This window comes from Oncorhynchus clarkii, chromosome 2 (assembly GCF_045791955.1).
Source record: "Oncorhynchus clarkii lewisi isolate Uvic-CL-2024 chromosome 2, UVic_Ocla_1.0, whole genome shotgun sequence".
Lineage (NCBI taxonomy): Eukaryota > Metazoa > Chordata > Actinopteri > Salmoniformes > Salmonidae > Oncorhynchus > Oncorhynchus clarkii.
Window position 1 is genome coordinate 6,404,398 of NC_092148.1, and position 19,111 is coordinate 6,423,508.

The following is a 19,111-nucleotide window of genomic DNA, read 5'->3' on the forward strand; positions in this document are numbered from 1 at the left end:
GTCTCCCACGTTTGTAATTACCCAGCACAGGAACCAGGAAGAGAAGTTTGAATGCAACACGCGTCCTATTTTTTGTTTTGGGCAACAATTCTGATGCGAGTTTTATAATGAGGATTATCTTTAAGTGATCGGCAATGTCTGATAAGGGTCCTGTATTAACGTCAGGTATCATTTTTTACCTATCGATCGGGGCAGCAATATTTCAAATACTTGAAGAACCCAATTGGAAACTGGCCAAATCCGAATATTCCCGTCAAAAGGAAAACATTCTTAAAACATATCCGTGCTTGACTAAAGAAGATCTGAACTATATTTTGGGGGTATGTAGGGATTCAATTTAGAATACATGTATTATGTTCCCAATCGGTGTTTTAATGATTATCATTAATGTGTTGTCAGCTTGGTCAGCATTGGAACTTTATTATGTCTCTAAAACTGTATTTTACACTATGGGCGATTCCAAGGTGTAACAGCTATTGCTGAAAGTCGGATTTTTCACTTTAAAATGTATGTCAAACAAAAAACAATAATTGCAAAGTTAAACAAACCATACCCTAACCCTAACCCTATGCACTTTTGTTCTTCTAGCAAATGTATTGTAAACATTTCAGTGAAAGTTGTTAAAAGTAGTTCTTGTGCATGGAGTTGTGTGGTTTGTTGAACTTCTTTGCAATCATTGTTTTTTGTTTATTTTAAAGTGAAAAAATCCGAGTCTCAGAATCCCTCTGTTACCGTAGAATTGCCACTATGTTTTAGGCCTACTGTTCGACAACTATTTAGTCCCATGGACGTTGTCCCTGGATAATAAACCTACCCAGGGCATTTCAGGTGCTGAATGAAAGCTTAGACCTCTGGGACCTCGAAAATAAGTGTTATATGGATGTCAAAAATACTTATTTTCTGGACGTTGAAATCAGGTCCGTTTTAGAGGCTGAATGAATGGAAAAAATATGTTTTTTTCAGACATTGAAAATATGTATTTTTCAGACATTGATTCTATGGCAAAAAATTAAATGCTATACATGTTCTATTAAGTAAGAAACCAAATATGTATTATTGCTCCCATCTATCACATGCAGTAATGTTAGCTTTTTCAAATCCTTTAAAACGGGCAGCAATGATGATCAAAGTAGGCCAGCATACAGAATGAACAAACTGACCACTACAATAACATTCTGAGTAACGTTTACAGAATATTTTTTTCTTGCTATGACTGATATGTTGTTGTTTATCTACCTCAAATCAAATCAAATCAAATTTTATTTGTCACATACACATGGTTAGCAGATGTTAATGCGAGTGTAGCGAAATGCTTCAACCTTAGTTGAATACACTGACTGTAAGCCACTCTGGATAAGAGCATCTGCTGAATGTCCAAAATATACATGGAAAAACAAACACTAGCTGGGTATTGTTCTAATGATAAAATACACATCTGGTCTGTGTGGACCAGATCCATGTCTGTGTTTGGGCCAAATATAGGCCGGTCTGGACAACTATGATTGGTTCAGATTTGATCCGGACTGGACCAAAAATCCACGTTCGTGGACATTGAAATCGGGGCTCCAAAAAAATACCCCAAAAATATGGAGGATCAGAAAAAGACGTCCAAAAGGCATCGCCTGATGTCAAATGCTTTGTGGGTAATTTTACATGAAAAAATAACATTGTAGATCATCTGAAATGATTTAATCTAAACAAAGCTTGTCAAGTTAGGACATTTCAGTCCTTGGCAGTACTGATATGGCTGTGTTATTGATAATATTTAAGCATATTTGTATTTTTATATGTTATTATGAATAGATTATTTTCACTGTTGCAGTAAAAGCTTGGAGTACTTCTACGCTTATAAATCAAGTTTCAATTATAGAACACATTATAGAACAGAACACATCACTGATGAGCCTACATGCGTTTTCATCATCTCTGTGCTCTTTAACGAAGGAGCCAAGTCAGCATGTTGGGACAGTTCAGAAGAACTGGTTTGCCATTTTCTTTGCTCCGATAACAGTGCAGATGCAACGTTGGTAACAGAATGACGTCAGAAGATTGCACAGTCATTATGTTGCCAAACTTTGCGTCTGCACTGTTCTTCAAGCCAATATGTTTTCAGTGGAAATTGTTAAAAGTAGTCCTTGTGCAGAGTTGTATGTTTTGTTTAACTTTGCAATCATTGGTTTTCATTTGACATACATTTTATAGTGTCAAATCAGAGTCTCAGTGCCACTCTGCTACCGTGGAATAGCCAAGGGGCAGCATATTTTCAGAGGGCGTTGTCTCTCTAGATATCCGGGTTGCCTCCAATGTTTCAATGCCACTGCTGTCTAGGGTCGTGTTACGAGACTACAGAGGGCGTTGTCAGTCCCTTCATTACGGTTGTGTCCTTCTATTTGAAGGTTCTGGAAATATATAACAGGGGTCTATTGTTTGTGTGTAATGACTAAAATATATTTTTCAAACAAATCAAAGTGGGAACATATTATATTTTTATTTGCTCAATCTCAGTGGATTTAGATTCCCAAAGTAACTCTGTGTTTACCTAGAGTGTGAAGACTCCTGAAATGAATCCCAATGAAACCCGTTAACGTTTAAGATAACCCCAATCAGCTCTGTTTGTACAGTGTGATAACCCACTCTGTTCCCTAGGTGGTGTCAGACGCTGCTGGACAAGGTGTGACCATCACTGGAGAGAATACCTACAACAACTGGGACTGGACCAATTCAGTTGTCTTTGCTGCCACTATTGTCACTACCATAGGTGGGCAATATCTTGAATACAACACTGGAAACATTGAAACATGTTTATCTCTCTCCGATAACAGCTGCTAACTCAGTTACCCAATGTCTAACCGTAGCAGAAATGAAGCTGCCACCCCCGTCTGAAAGCCTATACGTTTGTGATTTGCAGGTTATGGTAATGTTGCCCCAAAGACGGCTGGCGGCCGTATATTCTGCATCCTGTATGGCCTGTGTGGGATCCCTCTCTGCCTCACCTGGATTAGTGAGCTGGGCTCGTTCTTCGGAGACAGAGCCAAGCGCCTGGGACAGGTCCTGGTACTCAAAGGCCTTAGTGTGGTAAGACTCACTGGGAGTCTCTCAGCACGTCTAATGTACTGATATGGATTTCTATCAACGACTTTTGGGGAGGTGCAATACATGACTTAAGCATTTATTAACAGCGGATTAGCCAATGGTCAGCCACGTTTAGCCACTGTAGCTGCGTACTAATGACTGAATCCCGTATGGTCCAACTAATGGAAAAGTGTTAGCCTACAAGACATGTTAGCCTTGTCACCAGATCTGGTGGAACACTCAAAAATGACAATTGACATGGTCAAATCAAAGGGATTGGTCTAACATTGTCACTTGTGTCACATGCCGTTGCTTGTTCTTCTCACTGTGCTTTAGCTGCTGCTTTGGTTGCTCTCTGGGGTCTAGGCCGGCTCACTGTAAAGCCCTTTTTACATCAGCAGTTGTCACAAAGTTCTTTAAATACATTTGAATGATTGATTGATTCTCCCCGTGTGCCGTCTGCAGAAAAAGGTCCAGTTGATCTGCACGGCCATCTTCCTCCTGTGGGGTCTGCTGGTACACCTGGTGATCCCCCCGTTTGTGTTCATGTCCCTGGAGGGATGGTCGTACCTGGAGGGCTTCTACTTCTCCTTCATCACCCTCACCACTGTCGGCTTCGGGGACTACGTCGCAGGTAGTTACATAGGCTTTTCATGAAGTAGATGGCATTCCTCAGAAAATATTAGTTTATATTTAAGAGATCATTATATCACCTAATTCACATTAGAGGATCATAAAGTTATTTGGAGTTGGATTCATTGCCTGGTGCAATCCTGCTTTGTCCAAGCTGAAGAAAGGGTGACATATACTTAATTAAACTATGTTGTCTTTTTGACTCCACAGGTATCAATCCAAACATAGACTACCCAAGGCTGTACCGGGTGTTTGCAGAGGTGTGGATCTACATGGGTCTGGCCTGGCTGTCTCTTTTCTTCAGCTGGAACGTCCACATGGTGGTGTCGGCTCACAAGGTCCTGAAGAAGAGAAGGCAGAGACACAGGATGGACCACCTGGACCATCGATGGCAGCTCGAGAAGGACGACATCCACAGCCCTCGCCGCCTCCCCACCGCCGTCGACATCTTCAACTTCCTGTCTGAGAAGCATGAGGACTACAGCACCGCCATCAGGCAGATTGGCGCTGCCGCGAAGCCGAAGCCGAAGATGGAATTCAAGGAGTTGAGTCGTTCAAAGAGCTGTAGTGACATCCTGGGGACGAATATCCAAACCCTGGAGCATTCCCCACGCCGCCTGAGGCGCCACCTCAGCATCAGTCACAATATGTTACTAAGCAGCTTTGGGATGGGAGAGGAGGGGCAGAGGCTTATCGAGGATGACCCTGTCTTTATGAAAGACCCTGTGTTTGAGGAGAACTGTCTGGATAGGGACACTAGAGCGAAGGCTGTTTATGTGTCCAACTCAAAAGAGAACCTAAACCCCGCCGATCTAGGTCCTAACATCAACAAAGAGGAGAATGTTCAGAATCAAGATGGTGGAGAGAATAGGTTTACTGTATCAAAGGTAGTGGAGGGGGATTCGGGAGAGGAGAATGATGAGAAAGGCTGAAGCCTTGGATCCATCCTCTTCATGGAGAACTGAATGATGTAATCAAAAGGGGACTATCGCTCTCTCCTAGAAGTTTGGTTGGTGCATAAAACTTGTGAATTCAGATAAATAAAAGGTATGATGGGTCTGTGATGGGTCCGCGGATCATCACAACTTTTTATTTATTGTACCCATCACACCTTTTTATTTATCACCCCATCACACCTTTTTATTTATCACCCCATCACACCTTTTAATATCACCACATCACACCTTTTAATATCACCCCATCACACCTTTTAATATCACCCCATCACACCTTTTTATTTATCACCCCATCACACCTTTTAATATCACCCCATCACACCTTTTTATTTATCACCCCATCACACCTTTTAATTTATCACCCCATCACACCTTTTAATTTATCACCCCCATCACACCTTTTAATTTATCACCCCCATCACACCTTTTAATTTATCACCCCCATCACACCTTTTAATTTATCACCCCATCACACCTTTTTATCCATCTGAACTGAATGATGTAGAAGCATCATAACAAGGTCCTGGGACAACCAGAGACTATGGCAGAGTTAGGATTGGTCACATTCCCCTGTGGTGAGGAGTGGAAACAAACGGTTTTCCTTAACATCGTGATCAGTGAAATGTATGACCCAAGATTATCAAGACCTAAGATCATGAACACAGTCTGGACAACTTCCTGTCTTCTCTGTTATCTTTATCTTGATGTTAAACACACATTTTGGTCTGTGGGAAAAGTAAAAGAAGGAAAATATAGCAAACAATGGACTCCTTAGAGTTGCCAGTGTGATTTACCTGACTCTAAAATGAGAAACTGAAAGCAATGTAGTTTGTCTATTGTTACAAACTGCCTTCAGAAATAAAGTTTACATGAGTTTCTATGCAATTTCCATGTTTTTTATATGAGTAGATGTAGTGGTAGTGGACTTGAAAAAGGAGATATAAGATATAGAATCATTTTGTATTTTTTGCTTTGTCATTACCCCCCCCCCCCCGAAAAACATTCCCCCAAAGATCGATGATCAACAATATGTCAAAGTAAAATAATGAAATATAACGGTTTAATCAATACAAATAGTCCACCATTTTCGACAGTGTGCAGGTCTCTCATCTTTTCCAGTATTCTTATTTTGACTCCTACTCACCTGGAACAGACACTATTGAGTACTAAGGAACTTAAAAGAGCGCAGACGGCCTCTTATCATTTAACATAATTACACATGCCATGCATCACAGCAATTGCAGTGTTATATTGTGGCAACCATGTGGAATATTTATACTTTTCAATCATATTACACCAGACAAGATGTACTATACAGAAACAGCACAGACTTTGAGAACAATACAGTTTGAGTGTCATTACTGCACCTATATATACACACACACAGACTTTGAGAACAATACAGTTTGAGTGTCATTACTGCATCTATATATACACACACAGACTTTGGAAATCAGATGTCTGGAAGGAATCATTGGCTACTTCAGATCACAGACCAGGGCTTTGTGGTAGACTGTTCCTATGAGAAGCTTTCCTTCATAGGGAGCTGCTACAGAGGATCCTATGAGCACACTGCCATCATCAGCATAGACCTGGGTCACCACTGGCTTCTCATAGTGGATGTCCTGAATCCTAATGACCTATAAAACAAATTATGATAAAGAAAAGCAATTAAAGCTTTTGGTACATGGGGCTGTGTCCCAAATGGCAGCCTATTCCCTATACAGTACACTACACTACTTTTGGCCAAGGCCCATAGGGAGTATACTCTATAGGGCAGGTATTCCCAAACTGGTGATGTGATATAGCGAAGCACCTGAGTGAGTTGGGTGTGAAATTACGCTGATACTTTCCCGAAACGGATGACACAAACAACTGGATTGGTTATCCCTTACATGCCCTGCCTCCAGTCCACTTACATGCCCTGCCTCCAGTCCACTTACATGCCCTGCCTCCAGTCCACTTACATGCCCTGCCTCCAGTCCACTTACTGATATCTGAACAAGAGAGACTCATAAACATTGTAACAAGCGGTTCTGTGAAAATTGAATTTAATCAGAAGCCACTGCCAGATTTCTGGATAGGGCTGCGCTCAGAATATCCTGCCTTGGCAAATCATGCTGTTAAAACACTGATGCCCTTTGCAACCACATACCTGAGAGTGGATTCTCGGCCCTCTCTAGCATGAAAACTAAATAAAGACACAGACTGTTTGTGGAAAATGATTTAAGACTGAGACTCTCTCCAATACAACCCAACATTGCAGAGTTAAGTGCATCCTTTCAAGCACACCTTTCTCATTAACCTGTGCTGAGTTATGCACAATTTTCAATTAACAAATAAGGTTTAATATCTAAGATGGTTAAATAAAAAGCAAAATTATTGACTATTATTATATTATTATTTGTGCCCTGGTCCTATAAGAGCTCTTTGTCACGTCCCATGAGCCGTGTTGTGACAACAACTCACACTCATTCTTATGTTTAATAAATGTATCGTATAGTGTGTGGGTGGCAGGCTTACAATGGTGGCAAAAAAACAACATTTGAGAGTGTGCTGACCCTCGTGCTAGAGGGGGGGTACGCAGCTGGAGGTTGAATGTTTGAAGGGGTATGGGACTATAAAAAGTGTGGGAACTACTGCTATAGGGAATAGGGTGCCATTTGGAACTGAGATCAGAGTGAATTTATTCCTATAATATAATAGAACTAGAGAGGACATGGTAAATGACGTACTAACCTCAGATCCAGGTAGATCCTCAGGGTCATATACTGCTACCTTTGCTCCATTAGGGTGACAACCCAGCCATAGGTCACCTGTTACATGGTCCACCTCGATGTTGTCACAGAGAGACCCAACGGCTACAGACTGGTTGGAGACAGACATCATTAGGAATGTGATGGCTGATTGTATTACAGCGGTTGGACCATCTCTAGAAACAATACTAAATATAATATTATGCCCGTAAAGAAGTTTGCGTTCATATTTGATGTAGTGAAAAAGTTTTACCTTGACATGTACCAAGTCTTTGTTTTTCTTTATCTCAAAAACAGCAATCTCATGGTCCAAAATAGCAGACACGTATAGATACCTGTGGGGGGAAGAACACATTTATTGTTTTACTGCATAACACACTTGGGGGGAAGAACACATTTATTGTTTTACTGCATAACACAGCAAAGACAACCGATTTGTACATTTTAAACTGTTGGATTCTCAATTGTGTAGACTTTACTACAATTGTGGAAACAAAGAAGGCACCTTTTGTCGGGTGACATGTTGATGCCGTTAGCAGATAGGAAGCCATCGCCCACTGCCTTCACTCCTCCAGGGCTGTAGTAAACCACGTCAGCCCAGGGTAGACCCAGGAACACAGCCAGCATGTGTAGCACTGCACTGGGATAGGAGTGATCGTTGGTGGCATAGAAGCTCTCCACTCCCACAGCCACAATGTCATTCACACTGAGAGAGTAAAGGGCAAAAACATACAGAGTTAGCCAAGCAGAAACACACCACTGTGGAACTCTCACTGGTCATACTGTACAGTACATAGCCAATGTGGTTCATCCACATCATGTAAATGTAAACATCTCACACCTACCTATGAAGGAGATCATGCTTTATAGTTTTCAGGTGCACAATGGTGTTGTCCTCCTCGACAAATAGAAAGATCTCTACCTGGCTCGTGTAATGTTGAGGGTGATTGACAACAAACAGATAGATGGTTTTATCTGGAAGGAGATGGGAGTTCAGCAGTGAGAAATATCGTCTCTACTGTCTCCTCTGGTGTCTAAGGCTCTCTATTGATTGACAGGGAAGACACACACACACACACACACACACACACACACACACACACACACACACACACACACACACACACACTAGTGTTCATAATTCCATAGGCAATGGTCTGAAGAGTGTTCCAATTTGGGATAATCTGGTCTGGAATGGAGGAATTTCCTGCGATTTCTGACTTGAGTAACTAGAATAATTGCTGACACATGTTTTATACTGTACTGTTTTACTGTGTACTGTTTTACTGTATACTGTATTGTTTTACTGTATACTGTATTGTTGTACTGTATACTGTATTGTTTTACTGTATACTGTATTGCTTTACTGTATACTGTATTGTTGTACTGTATACTGTATTGTTGTACTGTATACTGTATTGTTTTACTGTATACTGTATTGTTTTACTGTATACTGTATTGTTTTACTGTATACTGCACTGTTTTGCTATACAGTACCAGTCAAATATTTGGACACACCTACTCATTCAAGGGTTTTTCTTTATGCCAAAGTGTGCAAAGTGTGTCATCAAGGCAAAGGGTGGCTAATTTGAAGAATCTAAAATATATTTAGATATTTTTAACACTTTTTTGGTTACCTCATGATTCCATATGTTTTATTTCATAGTTGTGATGTCTTCGCTATTACTCTACAATGTAGAAAATAGTTTTTAAAAAACAGAAAAACCCTTGAATGAGCAGGTGTGTCCAAACTTTTGACTGGTACTGTATATTGTACTTATATTTTATTAATAAAATATATTATAAACATATCTTGTGTAATTTCCATTTTTGTATGTTGTTGAATCAAACAGCTGGCCATTACGGTCTAGCCGGTCTTGATGAGGGAAAGTGTCTGGCAGAGAGATTCACAGTCAAAGTGTGTCTCTATATACGCTGTGGATTTTAATGTTTGGGTGGGTGATTACACAAAGCTCACTGGTCCACTTTGTGAAGTTACCACATGTCCGATGTTTTTGAAACAAACTAATTTCATATGTGAGAGCTAAATCTCCCATACTTTACCTGTCTCGTCAATGTAGACACTGATTCCATGGGGGTTGAAGGAGTTCCGGTCCAGGTCTCCTTTGATTGTCAGCTCCACAGGGATCAGTCTGGGGTCCAACAGGTCCAGGGTATAGATCTTCCCTGGGTCATCAGAGAAGGAGGGCATTCCAGGATATTTCAAGCCCTGGGTGGGGGTATTGATTTGACATGAGTGACAGGGTCCTCAAAAGTCCTAAATGTCACCCTATTCCCTATATAGTGCACTACTTTTGACTAAATTAGTGCACTATGTAGGGAATAGGGTACCGTTTGGGATACAACAGGTTGTATGTATTGTATTATTAAAAACAGCTGTTTTATTCTGTAAAAATAGTTATTTTATCATCAGTGTGAGGGAGGTATGTTCAACAGGCAATATTATGAATTGAGGACAATATTTTAATTATTCAGTGTGCCTTACCAGAATATGCTTGCCATGAAGGATCGCATCATGACAATGGATTGTACTTACGGTGCTTATGATGGCCAGTCCATCTCGAAGTATGGTGAAGTCCTCTGCTCCATATTCTGTACATATAGGATTGTCCACAAACCATTAGCAATAGCCTATATCAATGTATTCTTTTTATCCCATAGGCCAAAGGCCTTCATTAAACATAACATCATCATCATGACACCAAACAAAGCATGCTGGGACACGTTGATACTTGGACTATTAGTCTAATGGACTTCAGCCCTGACACTTGCCCAACTAGCGGTTATACAGCCTGATCTCATCACACATACTGAGAAGACTCATTATTTTGAGCCTACTGGAATAACTGGAACAGGCTCAAAGTAGAACAGGCTATTTCAACATTACATTGGTATCTATCTCACACCGATGTGAAACATAGAAGAACTATACTATATGTATTAATTAAAGCATGAACTGTTATAATGTCAATATGATTACAATTTAATGGACTGGTTCAGACATACCTATATTCTTTAATAGGTGACAGTTGGGGAGGCGTTTTACAGGCACTTCTCTGTTGGCAAGGGCTATTTCACTGCAAATAGAACCCGGTTAATATTACTTTGGTGTGAAAGCAAGAGCAACACAGATCATTCTAATTTCAGCTTTTGACACTCTCACACCACTGCTCAATTCACCTAAAGTAGTTCACTTCAAAGTTGCTAAAAGCCTATTTTTCAAATATCACTTTTAATGTCTGAGGCCTCTGTTGACAATGCCAATCAGGTCAATATTGTAAACTCTGATCAGGAAAATGTAGCATGATTCCGAAGAAGACATTCCAAAGAAGATACACATGCCCTATAATGTTAAAATGTTCAGCAACCATGCAGCCTACCTCAATTTAAGAAGTCTTTGCCCCAAAAGAGCTGCCAATGCAGCAATGCAGATGGTAACAAGCACCCACTTCATGGCAGACAAACTCTTTCCCTTGGTCAAAGGTTATGAAATCCGTGTGCAAAAGGTGGGTGTGTTGTGTACAGGCAGAGTGTAATTGCACAGTTGAACCATGGGGCGCGCTGTAGTTTAGCAATTCCTAGAGGGAGGTCAAATCTGCAGTCCTAAAACTGTGATCCCCGGGTTCATGATGATGATATTGTCCACATCACTTGTTTGCTGCTTTTCAGACAAATGAGTTGACAACTAAACAACAGTTGAGACTTGCACGCCAAATTAGCGGCCCGCATTTAATGTAAAGAAGTTAACACACTTGTGAAGAATACAATACTCAGTTACTTCACAACTGAATCTAGTTCACTTTACAAAGAGGGTAGAAAACATATCAAATACTGGTTTTCCATGTCAAATCAGTGAGATGTACCTGTAATTGAACTTTAACCTCTACGCAGGGGTGTAAAGTACTTAAGTAAACATACTTTAAAGTACTACTTAAGTCATTTTTTGGGGTATCTGTACTTTACTATTGATATATATTTTTTAAACTTTTAACACTACATTCCTAAAGAAAGAATGTACTTTTTACTCCATTGAGTTTACCTAACACCCAAAAGTTACAATTTGAAAGCTTAGCAGGACAGGAAAATGACCAATTCACACACTTATCAAGACAACACATGGTCATCCCTTCTGCCTCTGATTTGACGGACTCACTAAACACAAATGCATCTTTCGTAAATTATACCTGAGTGTTGGAGTGTGCCCCTGGCTATCCATACATTTTAAAAACAAGAAAATGGGGCCGTCTGCTTTGCTTAAAATAAGGAATTTGAAATGATTTACACTTCTACTTTTTCTTTTGATACTTAACTATATTTTTTTGCAATTACATTTACTTTGGATACTTAAGTATATTTATAACCAAATACTTTTATACTTTTACTCAAGTAGTATTTTACTGGGAGACTTTTCCTTTTACTTGAGTAACTTTCTATTAAGGTATCTATACTTTTACTCAAGTATGACAATTGGGTACTTTTTCCACCACTGCCTTTATGGGATCGGTCCCCCCACGGGACAGTTGAAATAAAGAGCGCTAATGTGATTAGCATGACGCTGTAAGTGTTGGTCAATCTCTTCAACAGATGATCAGGTCTATATAATTATCAAACATACATTAGTAATGGAAAGGAAACACAGACTCTTAGTTTAAGTATTAAAATACTCATTTTAGTAATACAATTGTAGGCAGAAGTTGGTACAGAGTACAGTATAACAGTATATGATAGTTCTCCCCAAGTTCTGCAAAATGTGTAAGACATCCTGCAACTCATATAGCCTCTCCCAGTCCTCCTTGCATGAGTTTCCATGGCAACAACATTTTAATAAAGCTAACCTCCCTCTGACAGCAGTAACCATCTTATCAGCAATTAAAAGCCCAGAAGTGGGTTTGACCGAAACTTGACCTGTCATCACAAGTATGGGGTCATAACAAGGTGAACGAGTGTAAGCATCTTCTGATAGGTGGCTGGTTTTATCAGGTCTGTGACAGCCTTGTGTTCTCAGAAAACCAGATAATCACGGTGGGATCCAGACAGGAGGAGTCTGAATGTAGACGCCTTCTGATAGTGTCTGAAGGTCACATCACTCAAAAACAGATTTTAACACACACACAGAGGTCTCGTGAAGAGGAGACCTTACAGTTTATCATAACATAATTTATTAACCCTTTAAAAGGTATAAGGCCTTGGTTTAACCCTCTTCATTAGTAACAAGAACATTTCCCAGGACATGTCTTATATGGGCAAAAAGCTTAAATGTTATATGGGCAAAAAGCTCAAATTAATCTAACTGCACTGTCCAATTTACAGTAGCCATTACAGTGAAAAAATACCATGCTAATGTTTGAGGAGAGTGCACAACAACAAAAAATTTTTTATCACAGCAACTGGTTTGATATATTCACCTCTGAAGGTAAATAACATACTTACATTCAGAATCTTGCTCTGATTTGTCATCCAGAGATAAAATGTAGCTTAGTTTTGTTTGATAAAATCCATTTTTATATTAAAAAAACATCACATCTAGATGTGTGAAGGTTGGTGTATTTTCTGTAGGGAAGCTAATTATCCATAATTTATGACATTCCTAGAAGTGTGTAAACTTACATTTTTTATTACCATATCATTTTTGTATGCTCTCTATAGTTATGTACTTGTGTTAATTGACCAATTCGGCACATTTGGGCAGACTTGAAACAACATTTTGAACAGTAATGCAACGGTTCATTGGATCAGTCTAAAACTTTGTACATACACTGCTGCCATCTAGTGAAATTGCACCTAGACTCTTAAGTGAGATATTGGCCTTTCTATTGCATTTCAAAGATGGGGGGAAAAAATTAAAATAAATGTTTTTCTCCCCCTTTGTATTATCTTTTACCAGATCTAATGTGTTATATTCTCCTACATCAATTTCACATTTCCACACACTTCAAAGTGTTTCCTTTCAAATGGTATCAATAATATGCATATCCTTGCTTCAGGTCCTGAGCTACAGGCAGTTATATTTGGGTATGTCATTTTAGGCCCAAAAAAATAACAGTCAGATTATTCTTATCAAGTCATTTCTCCTGTCATTTATCAACTTTTATACAACATTACTATGTATTGTATTGTTACAGGTCTTGTTCAGTGCACCAGCGTTATCTTTGACATATCATTTTGTCAACTTTATTGCAAATCTAACTTCCTGTGATTAGACAGAGCATGCAATGAATTAACTTTAAAATATATTTTTTTACTTATCAACTTGAACCCCACAGGCCACGGCAGAATTCAGTACGGCACAACATTGAGGAATTTTCAGCTAGATATACAGCCTCTTAAAGAAGAAGTTACAGGTCTGTGAGAGCCAGAAATCTTGCTTGTTTGTAGGTGACCAAATACTTATTTTCCACCATAATTTGCAAATAAATTCATTAAAAATCCTACAATGTGATTTTCTCATTTTGTCTGTCATAGTTGAAGTGTACCTATGATGAAAATTACAGGCCTCTCTCATCTTTTTAAGTGGGAGAACTTGCACAATTGGTGGCTGACAAAATATTTTTTTGCCCCACTGTATATTATGTAGAACAGACATCTCTCCCTGTCATATAGAGTAAGGAATCTTGTTAACTCTATTCATTGCATTTCCATCTGCAACATTCAGTATGTTGCACACTTGCACTCTTCCGACCACAACCCACGTCGGAAGCCTGTTTTCTACATAAAGCATTGGCTACTGGTCTACCTTGGCTAGATCACAGACCAAGGCTTTCTGGTAGATTGTTCCAATGAGAAGCTTTCCTCCGTAGGGAGCTGCTACAGAGGATCCTATGAGCACACTGCCATCATAAGCATAGACCTGGGTCACCACTGGCTTCTCAGAGTGGATGTCTTTAATCTGAATCACCTGTGAAAACAATATCATGAAATGTAGATGTATACCAGACAGTGAGCATTACAGAGAAAGACACCCACCCCAGGTCCAGTCCAAGTCCACTTTAAGTCCACTCAATGTCCACTCCAAGTACACTTTAAGTCCACTCCAAGTCCACTCAATGTCCACTCCAAGTCCACTCTAAATCCACTCTGAGCACACTCCAAGTCCACTCCAAGTCCAGTCCATGTCCACCCCAAATCCACCCCAAGTCCACTCTAAGTCCACTCTAAGACCACTTTAAGTCCACTCTAAGTCCACTCTAAGTCCACTCTAAGTCCACTCTAAGTGCACTGTAAGACCACTTTAAGTCCACTCTAAGTCCACTCTAAGTGCACTCTAAGACCACTTTAAGTCCACTCTAAGTGCACTCTAAGACCACTTTAAGTCCACTCTAAGTCCACTCTAAGTCCACTCTAAGTGCACTCTAAGTGCACTCTAAGTCCACTCTAAGACCACTTTAAGTCCAGTTCATATCCACTCTAAGTCCACTCTAAGTCCATTGCGCTTGTGTGTTTCCTCTCGTACAGTAGTTGGAATGTACTGTAGTCCAGCAGATTTTACAATAGCATAGTAGAGGCGTGAACATGTGAAAACAATATTGGTGTATAGTACAGAGATACACTGCTGGTATATGATCCAGAAAGCAGTTCACTCAGGAAGTTTCAATAGCACACGGCAGGTGTACGAACCTCAGATCCAGGAAGATCCTCAGGATCATTTCGAAATAGTTTCCAGCCATTAGGGTGACAACCTATCCACAAGTCGCCAGTCTCAGGGTCAACATAAATGTTGTCAACAAGAGAGCCCACTTCCACGACCTGGTGACAAAGAATAATATCACGTATGCTATAAAAATAAAGAGAGTCACACACTCTATATATATAAACTCCCAGTAATTTATTGGGTAAAACACCTAACGTTTTCGGCATCACTGTGCCTTCTTCAGGGCGCCTGAGGCAGAGGGTGCCTGAGAGCAGAGGGTGCCTTCTTCAGGGTGCTTTCTTCAGGACACATTGAATGCCAAAACATTGTTTTTTTTACCCAATAAATTACTGGGACTTTATATATATTCGGTGTGCGACTCTCTATATTTTTAGACATAGTTTATTCGCCGTTAGTCAGCACCTCTACACTAAATCATTTTCTTTGGGTGTGCGCCAGCTCATGCTTTTTAAAATAATAATCTCATGAAATTAGTTTTAAAGAGCCTATTCTGTATTCAGATACACAAGCAATGGGAGAGAATAAACACATCAGATTTAGGCTTTCAACAGAGCAGCATGTTTCAATAGTCCATTTGACTATTTACCAGGTGTAAAACAAATCTGCCATTACCTTTACTGGGGCCAAACCATTGCTTTCCAGTCGCTCCAAAACATGTATGTTGTGGTCAAATAAGTCAGCCACATATATGTGCCTACATGAAAACATAAATAGTTATATGTTACATAACATCACATCAACAGACCTTATCATGTCAACATGTGATATCCACTCTATAATCAAACACGTAACAGGTTTGACTGCCCATATGGACAGGATTATTGAACTGTGTGTACACAGGACAGTACTCAAAGCACTTTGAAATTCTTTGTGTAATGTCATTATTTTTTTAATTGTAATTTTATCAGACATCCTTATACAGAGCGACTTACAGTAGTGAGTGCATACATTTGAGTACTTTATTCTTTTAAAAACATGTCATACTGGTTACCAATGGGAATCAAACCCACAACCCTGGCGCCATGCTCTACCAACTGAGCTACACGGGACTGAATACTTGAATAGAGCTATAGAAGTTGAATACATTATTGTACCTTTTGTCAGGTGAGATGTTGATGCCATTGGCCATGTAGAATCCCTCAGCCACTACTTTGACCTCTTCAGGGCTGTAATACACAACGTTAGACCAGGGCTGAGCCAGAAGTACCTCCAGAGTATTCAGAGTGCCTCCACTGAAATAGTGATCGTTGGTGGCATAGAAGCTCTCCACTCCCACAGCCACAATGTCATTCACACTAAGAGAAAACCACAGATCAACTTAAATCACTATTTACTCTAAATGGCATATTAAAGAACTGTTAGATGCATAACATGACAAAACAAAAATGATCATTAGTTTGTGCTCAGTTCAAATATCCCTAATTTCTCCAAACTCTCAGTCTTAGCCAAGTTTAAGAGGATAGGCTACATTTCCATATTGTTACCATGTAATTTACACTTTTAGCCCTGCTGTAATATGAAACTCTACTGACAATCTAGGTAACAAACCAAATTGGTTTGAAGCAATGACATGACTTTAGCTCTTGCATACCTGTGAAGGAATTCATGCTTTATGGTTTTCACATAGACAAGGGAGTGGTCCTCCTCAACAAACAGAAAGATCTCCACTTGTGTTTTCTTTTGAGGGTGATTGACCACAAACAGGTATACTGAGTTATCTGGAAAGTGGAGAAAAGATTCAGCTCAATCAATTGATCCGTCTTGTGTTTTTGACAGTTATCTTTTCACACAAGAGAAGATTGGGAAGAGCAGCAGATGCATTTCAAAACCTGTTTGTGTCCCAAAATGGCACCCTATTCCCCATATAGTGCACTACTTTTGACCAGAGCCCTATAGGGAATAGTGTGCCATTTGTGACACAGATTATGGGTTTTATTTACCCGTCTCATCTGTGTATACACTGATTCCATGTGGATTGAAGGAGTCCAGGTCAAAGCCTCTCCCCATGCGGAGCTCCACTGGTTTCATCCTAGAATCTTCACTCATATCAAGGGTGTACATCTTTCCAGGGTCATCTGAATAGGACGGCAATACAGGATCCTTCAAGCCCTAGTAATTCCAATAATATTAAGATTAATATTAGGATATGTTGATAGCCTAATACATTTATTTACGACTACATTTTTTATGTTGCGTGTTTCATATAGGGCCAAGTCAATGTTGTAACTCACAGTGCTAATAATAGCAAGTCCATTGGGAAGTATTGTGAGGTCCTCTGATCCGTACTCTGTCAGAAATCAAATCACATGTGTTTAGATACGGCTTTACAGGCAAATAGCGTTGTACAGTTACTTCATATAATACCATTGAACATGTGGCACAGAGCTTATGGAAAGGCATGCCTTTTATATCCATGCCAGCACTGTTAAAGTTCCCAATGTCCTGTACATTCATGTGTACTGTACGTACCAAGGCTTTTGATTGGATGGCAGTTTGGGAGGTGGGTTTGGACAAGCTTTCTGGAAGCAAGAGTCCTTTTCCTGCAACATGTAAAATAAGGTTCAAATTTACATCCCTTCAAATGGTTCAAACTCCAGAATAACACTGCAGTTTTAACACTGTAGTTATGACTTAGGGCATTTTTATGTGTCTATGTACAAACAATCATTAAATATAGCCTAGTCAGCTATCACATTTAGTATAGCCTCAGACTACTGTAACTTGAGCATTGAGATCAGATTTGCTTGGCGCACAGCATTGCTGTTTGTCAACAACATGTAGTGACCCTCAATCTCTCAATTTATAAGTTCAGAAAAGTGAAAATAACCCAAACCATTATTACTCAGTAATAAAGCACTGGCTAATAAAGGGAAGTTAAATAGAAAAACCGGCTTATATCGCTTGCTGTCAACAAAACACATTTTTGAGGTTGCTAGCAAAAACACTAAATTGGCTAGCTAGCTACTATAACAGCTAGCATGCAATTTTATTACAGCTAAAAAAAAGCTACAACTACATAAACACAGCCTACCTTAAGTTAATAATTCTCTCTCCAAGAAATGCTGACAAAGCAGCAACAAAAAGTGATATGGCAACCAGCTTCCCCATTTTGAATAATTAGATAGTAGTAAATTGAGCAACTTTCGAGATAACTTCACATGTTCTGTTGAAGACCTGCCAGTCTCCGCCCCGCCCGGAGGCGACCCCTGTCTCCCGCAGACACTCACTGAGCGGCAACAATGCAACTGTAGTTGATGTCAAATGTTGCCACTGAATGTGTGCGATGTGCAGTCCAATGTTGTGTATAAACTCCGGATGCCTAACAGGGAGCGCTTTATTGAAGCCATCTTGGTATTCCTTCTCCGTTGTACTTCTTTTATTTTGGTAGCTATAGAAATGCATGTATTAATGTCTACATTCGTTTGTGACATTTTTATTCTATTCCAGACACCTTCATACATACTTTTAAATAATATTATGTGTGCTAAACATACAAATACAAAATGAAAAATATATTAAAACATTTCCATAGTTGTTTTTAAAGTACCGTTACTGTCCACACAAGGAAAAAAATACATAAATACATGCAATTTTTTCCTTGAAACATTGAATTGAAATACTGTAGAATTCCATTCATTCCTATGGAGGACTGCTCCCACTGGGGAGTGGCTAATGTGGTGGCTTCAAAGCCTCTCAATGGCCAATAGGAGAGGGTCAGCAATCCAGGGCTTAGATACATTATTAGTGCATACACTGATGTCAGTGATATAGTAGGACGTCATTGCAAATAAGAATTTGTTCTTAACTGCCTAGTTAAATAAAGGTTAAATAAAATAGAAAACATTTGTTGTTTAGACTCCATTACATAATACGTTAGGCTGGGCTAGTTGAAATAAATTAATCTGTCTGTGTTGCTTGTACACCAATCTAACCGTGCATATATTTCCCAGGGTTTCTACACCATCAATGTCTGTACATTTCACAGAAAGAACAGAAAACATACAATGATAAAGGACTATTCATAC

At 39.6% G+C, this 19,111-nt stretch overlaps 3 protein-coding genes across 4 annotated transcripts; 1 reads left to right on the forward strand and 2 right to left on the reverse strand.

The window, feature by feature from the left end:
• On the forward strand, positions 1–5,541 carry LOC139419737 (potassium channel subfamily K member 5-like). Its single transcript, XM_071169733.1, has 5 exons — positions 1–320; positions 2,647–2,758; positions 2,909–3,075; positions 3,538–3,706; positions 3,916–5,541. Exons 1-5 carry the CDS (start codon positions 135–137, stop codon positions 4,635–4,637), a joined length of 1,356 nt encoding a protein of 451 aa, XP_071025834.1. The 5' UTR covers positions 1–134; the 3' UTR covers positions 4,638–5,541.
• Positions 5,542–5,693: 152 nt separating this feature from the next.
• Positions 5,694–10,937, reverse strand: LOC139419747 (serum paraoxonase/arylesterase 2-like). 2 transcript variants are annotated; one of them, XM_071169744.1, is made up of 9 exons: positions 10,819–10,937; positions 10,445–10,515; positions 9,975–10,030; positions 9,482–9,647; positions 8,263–8,392; positions 7,923–8,123; positions 7,671–7,752; positions 7,401–7,529; positions 5,694–6,301 (listed from the first exon to the last, which is right to left on the reverse strand). In XM_071169744.1, exons 1-9 carry the CDS (start codon positions 10,890–10,892, stop codon positions 6,140–6,142), a joined length of 1,071 nt encoding a protein of 356 aa, XP_071025845.1. In that variant the 5' UTR covers positions 10,893–10,937; the 3' UTR covers positions 5,694–6,139. The 2 variants fall into 2 exon arrangements, with proteins under 2 accessions (XP_071025845.1, XP_071025853.1); XM_071169752.1 differs by having other exon boundaries at positions 7,683–7,752; positions 10,819–10,933.
• Positions 10,938–13,917: 2,980 nt separating this feature from the next.
• LOC139419762 (serum paraoxonase/arylesterase 2-like) lies at positions 13,918–18,319 on the reverse strand. Its single transcript, XM_071169759.1, has 9 exons — positions 18,118–18,319; positions 17,556–17,626; positions 17,318–17,373; positions 17,027–17,195; positions 16,678–16,804; positions 16,181–16,381; positions 15,699–15,780; positions 15,053–15,181; positions 13,918–14,333 (listed from the first exon to the last, which is right to left on the reverse strand). The coding sequence occupies exons 1-9, from the start codon at positions 18,192–18,194 to the stop codon at positions 14,160–14,162; spliced, it is 1,086 nt and encodes a 361-aa protein (XP_071025860.1). The 5' UTR covers positions 18,195–18,319; the 3' UTR covers positions 13,918–14,159.
• Positions 18,320–19,111: the final 792 nt, after the last annotated feature.